Consider the following 10,000-nt stretch of genomic DNA (forward strand, 5'->3'; position numbering starts at 1 on the left):
ATTAAAAAATATAAATATCAATAATCCCTTTGATTATTTTTATCTCATAAGAGAATTAAAAATTGTAGCAAGTATGTTAAATATAGCTATCCTCATTTTTGATGTTGCAAAACATGAAGGGGTGGATAGTAACCACAATAATAAAAATAATAAAAAAGAATTAAAAATGAAAAATATAACAACTCAAAATGATAAAGAATATAACAACACCGGCACGACGGCAACGACCAGGATGATCATCATAAATAATAATAAAAACAACAACAATAATAATAATAATAATAATAATAATAAATGTGAAAGTGCCGTAAATAGTCACAATAACCTTTACCATAATTTTATTAATCAATCTCATCAAGACATAAACCAGGAACCTTATACTCATATTATAGATAATAAAGATATTATATCAACACAAAAAAAAAAAATATATATGACCAACATGAAACAAAATAATATTAATATGGAAAATTATTCTAGTGATACTACAAGTAATGATACCATTATCTATGAAGAAAATTCAAAAAATAGTAGCCTCTCAGATTTAACAGATTTAAATATTAATAATAATGTTTCAAATAATCAACATATAAATCATTTTTCTTATACTATGAATAATCCTAATAACCATAGTATAAAAACAATTAATCAAAACAATGATAATATCACTTTCTTATATAATTCAAATATCTCTTTTCGTATTAACAAAATACCTTTACCATTCCAAATTTATAACAACTTTAATATTGTTGTACAAATTGACCTTATACAAAAAATCAAAAAGAAAAAATTCATTAGATTTACTCTTATCAAATCACAAAAAAATATTAAATATCTCTATTCTTATTCTTATATTAAAAAAAATATATTAATTGATATGTAGCATAAATTATCATAACATAAATATAAAAATATAATTATATGTATATAAATATATATATATATATATATATATATATATATGTGTTTTTTTTTTTTTTTTTTTTGGTATATACATATTTCTGGTACATATCTTATTCATTTCATAAATACACAAAAAAATATAATAACATAACACACACATGTATTTATAGGTGCGTAAAAACACTTTATATTTACATATTTATTTAATATAAATACTTTTTTTTTTTTTATGTATATTTTTTAAAAAGAAATAAAAAAAAAAAAAAAAATATTAATATCCCATTTTGATTCATTTTTTTTTTTTTTCTATATGTCCTTATTAAAAATAATTAATGGTGTTCATGTGGTACACTTTATAAATTGGCACGTTAAAAAGAAGTATATTAATTTAGGTAAACAAAACATAAAAATATTTTAGCGGACCCAGAGCTGTAAAATTAAAAATTTATACATGTATGTATGTATATTCCCATTAGGATTTATTAATTTGTTAATATATATATATATATATATATATATATATATATTTATATATATTTATATATATTTATTTATTTATATTTATTATTTTTTAAAAATAAATATTACTCGTCGTCGTTGTGTATACTGCAGTCCATAAAACTAGGTAAGAAAAAAGGAGAACCACTCTTTACATTTTTTGATTCTTTTCCTATGGTAAGCCTAACATTATCTCCTTTATATATATATCCATACTAAAAATAAGATAAATAAATAAACAAATAAATAAATAACCATATATATATATATATATATATATATATATATATATATATATATAGTTGTATCCATTTTATATATTCATTCAATAAAAACTTGTTTTATATTACTATTAAGTTGTGCAAAATATTTCCTAATTCTATTGATCTTTTTTTCGACAGTATAACATTCGTTGTTCTGCTTTGAGCTGTTAATATCATGGGACCAAACTGAAGAAAAATAAAATATACATATATATATATATATATATATATATATAACAATATAGAATAATATATAATAAGAATTATTAAAAATATAACAAAAAATAATAATTTCTAAAATAAAAAGATAGTGAATATAAATAAATAAAAGCTGTATTCCATCATACCTTGACACCTGATATTTTTTCCCAAACAGCATCTGCTGGATGATATGAAACTCCTACAAAAAAAATAAAGATAAAAATATATAATCATATATATATAATCATATATATATATATATATATATATATATATATATATATGTACGTGTTTGTATTATTTTTCTTATTACTGTATGAAACTGTCTTATTATTTTCATCAATAAAAGTTGAATATCCAGGATCACTTTTATTCTCCTCTCTAGTATCCTGATTTATATTATCTTGATTATTATTTTGTTTAAATTCATTAGAATACTGCTCAATATCTTTTTTTCTTCTTCTTCCCCTTCTTTTATGAATTTTTGGAAATTCTTTCTCAGAATGTTGTCCTTCTGATTCACTTACAGAGGATCTTGTATTCTTTTTATTATTTCGGTTCATCTCTTCTTCATCTTCATAAGAAAAATCATCGTTTTGACTTTTCGTTTGTTCCATATTTCTATAATAAAAGTTTGGATCCAAATTATTTCCTTGTTCGTTATCATGATTATTAAACATTGGTCCCATTTGCTCTTCCGTCAAGTTTCCATTATAATTATTGTTCATCATATTAGATACTACGTATAAGGAAGGATTCAATGGCTTATTTGTATTATTATATAAAGCAGGATGATTGAATGGTTGATTCATGGTCATACTTAAAGGTTGATTCAGTTGTTGATTTAATTGTTGATTTAATTGTTGATTTAATTGTTGATTTAGTTGTTGATTCATTTGATGGTTTAATTGCTGATTCATTTGATGGTTTAATTGCTGATTCATTTGATGGCTCATTTGATGATTCATTTGATGATTCATTTGTTGATCTAACTGAGCATTCATTTGATGACTTATCTGTTGATTCATTTGTTGATTCATTTGCTGATTCATTTGTTGACTTAGCTGATGATTCAATTGCTGGTTGATCGGTTCAGCTAGCTGTTGTCCTATTGTCTGAGGTGGGGGAATTACCTGATAATTTATTGCCTGACCAAGGGGTTGCCCCACTTGTTGTCCTAATGGTTGTACAACCTGCTGATCTAAAGGAAGATTTATAACAGCATTGGCTAGTTGATTATTAAATGGGGGATTGATAATTGTATTAAGATTAGTATATAAAGGTTGATTCATATCATTTACGAGATTATGATTCAAATTATTTAGATTCATATTTTGAATATTTGTATTAGTAGCTTGATATGATGAAGAAGCATTACTGTTACTAGCCAAATCAGTAGGTTGTGTTTCTTCCGGTGTGTTTTTTTTCATTTTAGGTCGTCCCCTTTTTCTTTTAACAGGTGGTGCTGGGTTATCATTAGTTTTGTTGATGTTTTCCAAGTTATTATTATTTTGAATATTATTATTTGTAATGGGTACATTTGGCACTATATTTGTAGGGACAATATTTGCAGGAATAATATTAGCAGGTACCACATTAGCGGGTACCACATTAGCGGGTACCACATTAGCAGGTACCACATTAGCTGGTACCACATTAGCAGGTACCACATTAGCAGGTGCCACATTAGCGGGTACCACATTAGAAGGTACCACATTAGCGGGTACCACATTAGCTGGTACCACATTAGCTGGTATCACATTAGCTGGTACCACATTAGCAGGTACCACATTAGCTGGTACCACATTAGCTGGTACCACATTAGCTGGCACACTTGTATTTTGAAGAACCATTCCATTCATATTTGGTACTATAAAATTTTTCATATTATTATTGACCATATTTAAATTATTCATATTATTTACATTTTCCTTATCATCTTTATTGGTTTCGTTTATAAAATTTCTTGAATTTTCTTCTCGTTTCTCATCAATAGATGGGATATTTTGTTTATCTGACATATTATAATTATTTTTATCTTCATTTATATCTCCAACATGGTTCATAGGGATATTGTTTGGATATATATTTCTTTGATTCATTACATGATATCTATTATTATTATTATTATTGTCATCATTATATTTTTCATTATTATTATCATTATTATTATTATTATTTTCATCCGTCAGGTTCATATTATTATATGATATATTTTTATCATCCATATTATTATTATGATCTTCATGTATATTAACTTTTGTATTCATGTAGTTATCATTATAATTTAAATGGTGATCATTTAATTCATTATCATGATAATAATTTTTATCATATGCCCTTCCTTCTTCTATACCATAAGGATGTTTGTAATATACATCATTTCCATCAATATTATTATGATTATCATAATTATTATGTTTATATTTATTGTTACACAAATTATCCTTTATTATTAATTTAGTATATTTTTTATTATTAAAAGATGAAGAAACATCATCATATAAATAAGAAGAATCTTTATTATCATATTGATTATTCATGTTAGATGTGTATTTGTTTTTGTGTTCAACCATTTCGTAGGGATAACTATCAAGATATACATTTTTTTCGTTTTTATAATATTCATTTCTATAAATATAATTTTTATTATATTCTTGATTATTTATTAAATAATTTCTCTCTTTATTATAAAACATGTTATCCATTTTATTTTTTTTTTCGTCTGCCTCCAGTTCATTATTATTAAGATTGAATTTATTATTTTGTTCATTGCTAATTCGATTTTTATGCATATATATATTCCTATTCCTATTAATATTATTATTTAGATTATCAGGGTCGTCAATTGTATTGTATTCATTCAATAGTTCATTATGTTTATAATACATATTATTTTCATCGATATGTTTAAATGTGGTATTTTTTTTTTTCTGCATCATTCGATATTCTTCTTCTCCAGATTCTAAATTCATACTTTCATTATTTATCTCACCACTTTCTTCTCTTCTCTTATAACTCTTCTTTGGTAAATTTTTCAAATATGTCGTTGTATTGGTTCCTCCTACAATATGATGATTATATCCATAATTATTTTTATCATCATACATTTTATTTTTATCAACATATATATTATTTTTATCAACATATATATTATTTTTATCATCATACATATTATTTTTATCATCATATATATTATTTTTATCATCATATATATTATTTTTATCAAGGTTATGTTTATCTTTATCTAATGTGTGTATTTTTTCATCCATATTATTATTATTATTATTATATATATAATCATTTTCATCACCCCTTTTAATATCAACCTTTTGATCAAATGAACTATATCGTTTTAATTTATCTTTCTCATAATAATTATTTACAGCATTTCCTTTATTGTAATAATCTTTATAATCATTGTAATAATTTTTATTCATATATTTAGATTTATGCACATTTTCTTCATCATCATAAAAATGGTACTGATCTCGATTACCATTATAATATCTATCATCATATTGATTATCTATATATTTATCATCATTATAATGAACCTCAGCATATGGTTCATTTTCTTTATCATCATTATTTTCCATAAACATATTTTTTTCATTATATTTTACATTTTTATAATAATAAGAATTTTCATTTAACTCATTCTTCTTATCATTTCTATTAGATACACGATTGTAATAATCATTATATCGTGATGGAACATCATTATAATATTCTGGATAATCCTCTTCTCTATAATATATATCGGAATCTATATTGGAATATTTTTCTTTATTCGTATATTTTAAAACATTTTCATATCCCTCATCACTATTTAATTGTTTATATTTCACTCGTTTATCACTATTATATCTAGCCAATTTATTATCTCTTTTAAGAATATAACCTTCACTAAATCTATTATTATAATTTGAATAATTATTGGATGGACTATTTTTATCACTCGTTTCTTCATGCTGTACATGTTCACCTTGATCTACTACATCATTATGATGTTCTATTTTGTCCTTATCATTATGATCATACTTTTTATCATATTTATAAAGATGATTATGATCATGATAACCATCACTATGATCATACTTTTTATCATATTTGTGATGATGACCATCACCATGATCATACTTTTTATCATATTTGTGATGATGACCATCACCATGATCATACTTTTTATCATATTTGTGATGATGACCATCACCATGATCATACTTTTTATCATATTTGTGATGATGACCATCACCATGATCATACTTTTTATCATATTTATGATGATGACCATCACTATGATCATACTTTTTATCATATTTATGATGATGACCATCACTATGATCATACTTTTTATCATATTTATGATGATGACCATCATCATGATCATACTTCTTATCATATTTATGATGATGATCATCATCATTTTCATACTTCTTATCATATTTATGATGATGATCATCATCATTTTCATACTTCTTATCATATTTATGATGATGATCATCTTCATTTCGTTGAAAATTCTTTTCATTGATCATGCTCCTCCTTATTTGTGTAATTCTTCTTATAAAACTTTCTTTATTATTTTTCTCCTCTTCTTTATTAATATTAACTACCCTATAAATATTTTTATTTAGTCTTATAGCTTTTTCTTCATTATTATTTTTAATAGGTACGATTTTTTCATTAAGCAATTTTTCACTTTTATTACTATGATCTGAATGATCACTATGATGATTTGATACCATAGAATGTATATTTATATCATCATTAGTAACATTTACATTTTCTTTAAAATAATGATCTTTTAAGAAAGCACTTTTTTTTTTTTTTTTTATTTTCTTGTTCATTATATCATAATAATCTTCATTTAATCCTTCTTCAGGTTTATAATATATATTATTTTTTTCTTCCTTCTTATTATGAATAAATGGTGAGTTCTTTTTCTCTTCGTTTTTTTCTAATAATAAATTAATGTGTTCTTTTCCATGTGCATGTATACCATTAATACTATTCCGTGTTTTTTTCTTTTTATATATTTTATTAGGTGTATTTATAGAATAACATGAACCAAGAGTAGAAATGTCATTATCAAAATAAAGTTCCTCTTCTTTATCTGAATCAAAAAAAGAGGACACGTCCTCATCTACATAACTTATTCTGCTTAGAGTATTGTCTAGGTTCTCGTTTAATAATTGTGAGCTGTTTAATCTGTATATTCCACATATACTATCACTCTGATTATTACTATTATTCATATTATCAACATTATTATTATCATTATTATAATCCTCTTTCTTTTTTAATGTATCATCAACAGATGGATTTAGCTGTTCATTAAAGTTACTAAAATTAAGGCTCTCATTGTTTTCCCTATCATGAAAAAATAAAATAAAATAAAAATAAATAATAATAAAATAATAATAAAATAAAATAATAATAAAACAATAAAGCACGGAAATATGTATAATGTCAATATATATATATATATATATATGTATGTACGTACTTATGTATATATCTTTTTATATTTAAACATAAAAACACTTTTTCCTTTTTTTTTTTTTTTACATATTTTAAAAAAACTTACAAAGACGATAAGGGCTTTCTTTCTATAACAGTAAATAAACCATTGCTAGCCGTTGATTGATCAAGCCTCTATAAAAATTAAAATATATATATTTTTTTTTTTTCCACACATGTTAATTATTATAATATATATATATATATATATATATATATATATATATATATTTTTATATATTTATTTAAAATGAAAAAAAAAAAAAAATGTCTTCATAGATACATATAAATACAATATATATATGGGTATATTTATACATATACAATTATAATTTTCTTCTTTAAACTTACGAATTCGGTTTTCTTTTCATTATTCATAATTAAAAATGTATATTCTTTTATATATAAAATATATGTATATTTAAGAAAATAATATAATGGACAGGGGAGAAAAAACAAAATATAAATATCGTCTTGAGAAAAAAATAAATGTGTACCTTTTATTATAGTACTTAAATATATTAACACAATGAATTATTAATAAAAATATTTTATATGAAATATTTATATAAAGGTCAATACATACATATATTATATATATATATATATATATATATATATATATATATTTTATATTGTTTATATTACATTTATTTTATATATTTATGGCTTTTTCGTATTTTGCTCTTTCCAAAGAAATAACAGTTCAATTTTTTAAAGCGTACATATAAAAGTTATATGCAATTTTTTTTTTTTTTTTTATTAGGAGTTCATATTCATATGTGTATATATATATTACATAATATTTATTAAATATATATATATATATATATAATTATATATTCATCACAATATTTCAACAAAAAAAAAAAAAAAATATATATATATATATATATATATATATATATAAATAAATTATAAAATATAATATATATAATATATAATTAAATACATATTATAATTTATTGAACATTATTCTAAAATTAAAAAATCAAATCTCTCTAAAAAAAAAAAATTAAAATAAAATAAAATAAAATAAATATATTATACATAATTTATTTATAATATAAATATTTTATATTCGTGTATTTTTATTTTACATAATATATTTATATATTATGTGTATTGTATTACTTATGCAAAAATAAAAATGAAAAAAATAAATTTATATTATATTAAATTATATATGAAATAAAAAAATATTATAAAAAAAGAAGAAATAATTTTTGTTTTTTTTTTTCTACTTGTGTGTTTTACGAAGTATTTATTCATAATAAAAAAAAAAAAAAAAAACACAATAATATATAAAATGTTTATGTCATTATTACTAATAATATATAATATATTATATATATATAGTATATTTTTCATATAGTATATAATTTTATTTTATATTTTTATGTGCATATAAATTATTATATATATATATATATATATTTATTTATTTGTCCTCTTTTTAATTGGTTATAAGAAAAATGGGTTATTTTTACTTATGTTTGAAAATTAAGATAAAAAAAAAAAAAAAAGTATTGTACTACATTTTTATAATAATTATATATAACAAAAAAAACAAGAAAAAAAATACATACGAAGATAAAAATATATAGAAAGTAATGAATAATAAACCAAGTTCATTTTTTCTCCATCATATTTTTTACGCGTAGAAAGTTAAATCTAAAAATTAATCATCTGTCCCTTTTTTGTTTTTCTTTTTGTTTTTTTTAAACCCCTGAAAAGCAAAATATATATATTTATGTAAAATAAATTATATTTAATTCAAATAAGATAATATTATTTTTTTTTTTTTTTTTCACCAGAAAGGTTATATGAAAACCTTCATTATGTATATAAAATGGAAGAGCATAAAATTAGAAATAAAGTATTGTAATAATAATAGGAATAAAAAAAAAAAAAAATAATAACAAAAAATAAAATAATAATAAAAAATAAAATAAAATAAAATATTGTGTCATTATTTTATAATATATAAACGTTCTTATTAACAAAAAAACAACAAATTATTTTTCTCCTTTTTATTAATAATTTTAGAATAATTACCATATTTTAAAATACAATGCAATATAATATAATCAATATTTGTAAAAATGTTCTTTAAAAAAATTTTATTATTCTATTTCAAATTTTAAGATGATGATATAAATTTTTTTTTTTTTTTTTTCCTAATATGGAAAATATATATTTATATAGGAACTTCAATGAATAAATAAATAAATAAATATATATATATATATATATATATATATATAATATATTTTATTTTACATCCATGTACCTTTTAATGAGTAAATTTTTAGTCTGGATAATAATTTTTGGTAATTTTTTTGTTGTTCATTTTTTTTTATGTTTTAAAATTCCAAATAATAAGATTACGAATGTATTAACATATGATAATTCGAAGAAGCAAAGAATTAATAGCAAACATAATACATTTTTATATAAAAATGATACCCTAAATAAGTTATTAAATAGAAAAAAAAATAAGCATACATTATTTTACAGAAGTAAAAAGGAAAAAGATATACAAGAATCGGGTTATTTGTACCCTTTTGATCATCTAGAAAAGAAAAAAACAAAATTCCCCCCAGATC

The 10,000-nt window shown here is 21.0% G+C and overlaps 3 protein-coding genes across 3 annotated transcripts in view; 2 read left to right on the forward strand and 1 right to left on the reverse strand.

Annotated features, from left to right (window-relative positions):
- Positions 1 to 883, forward strand: part of PF3D7_0307600 (conserved Plasmodium protein, unknown function) — a gene marked incomplete at both ends in the record, with an annotated part of 2,462 nt that extends 1,579 nt beyond the window's left edge. The window contains one exon of the mRNA XM_001351115.1: positions 1 to 883. This exon is cut by the window's left edge and continues 1,205 nt beyond it. Within this exon, the coding sequence (XP_001351151.1) occupies positions 1 to 883 (883 nt within the window).
- Positions 884 to 1,286: 403 nt separating this feature from the next.
- On the reverse strand, positions 1,287 to 7,769 carry PF3D7_0307700 (conserved Plasmodium protein, unknown function; the record flags this gene model as incomplete). Its single annotated transcript, XM_001351116.1, has 7 exons — positions 1,287 to 1,332; positions 1,492 to 1,616; positions 1,752 to 1,850; positions 2,012 to 2,064; positions 2,179 to 7,241; positions 7,459 to 7,526; positions 7,743 to 7,769. The coding sequence occupies 7 exons, from the start codon at positions 7,767 to 7,769 to the stop codon at positions 1,287 to 1,289; spliced, it is 5,481 nt and encodes a 1,826-aa protein (XP_001351152.1).
- Positions 7,770 to 9,678: 1,909 nt separating this feature from the next.
- Positions 9,679 to 10,000, forward strand: part of PF3D7_0307800 (conserved Plasmodium protein, unknown function) — a gene marked incomplete at both ends in the record, with an annotated part of 2,100 nt that continues 1,778 nt past the window's right edge. Inside the window, one exon of the mRNA XM_001351117.1 lies at positions 9,679 to 10,000. This exon is cut by the window's right edge and continues 1,778 nt beyond it. Coding sequence (XP_001351153.1) covers positions 9,679 to 10,000 — 322 coding nt within the window.

The sequence above is a fragment of the Plasmodium falciparum genome, assembly GCF_000002765.6.
Source record: "Plasmodium falciparum 3D7 genome assembly, chromosome: 3".
Classification (NCBI taxonomy): Eukaryota; Apicomplexa; class Aconoidasida; order Haemosporida; family Plasmodiidae; genus Plasmodium; species Plasmodium falciparum.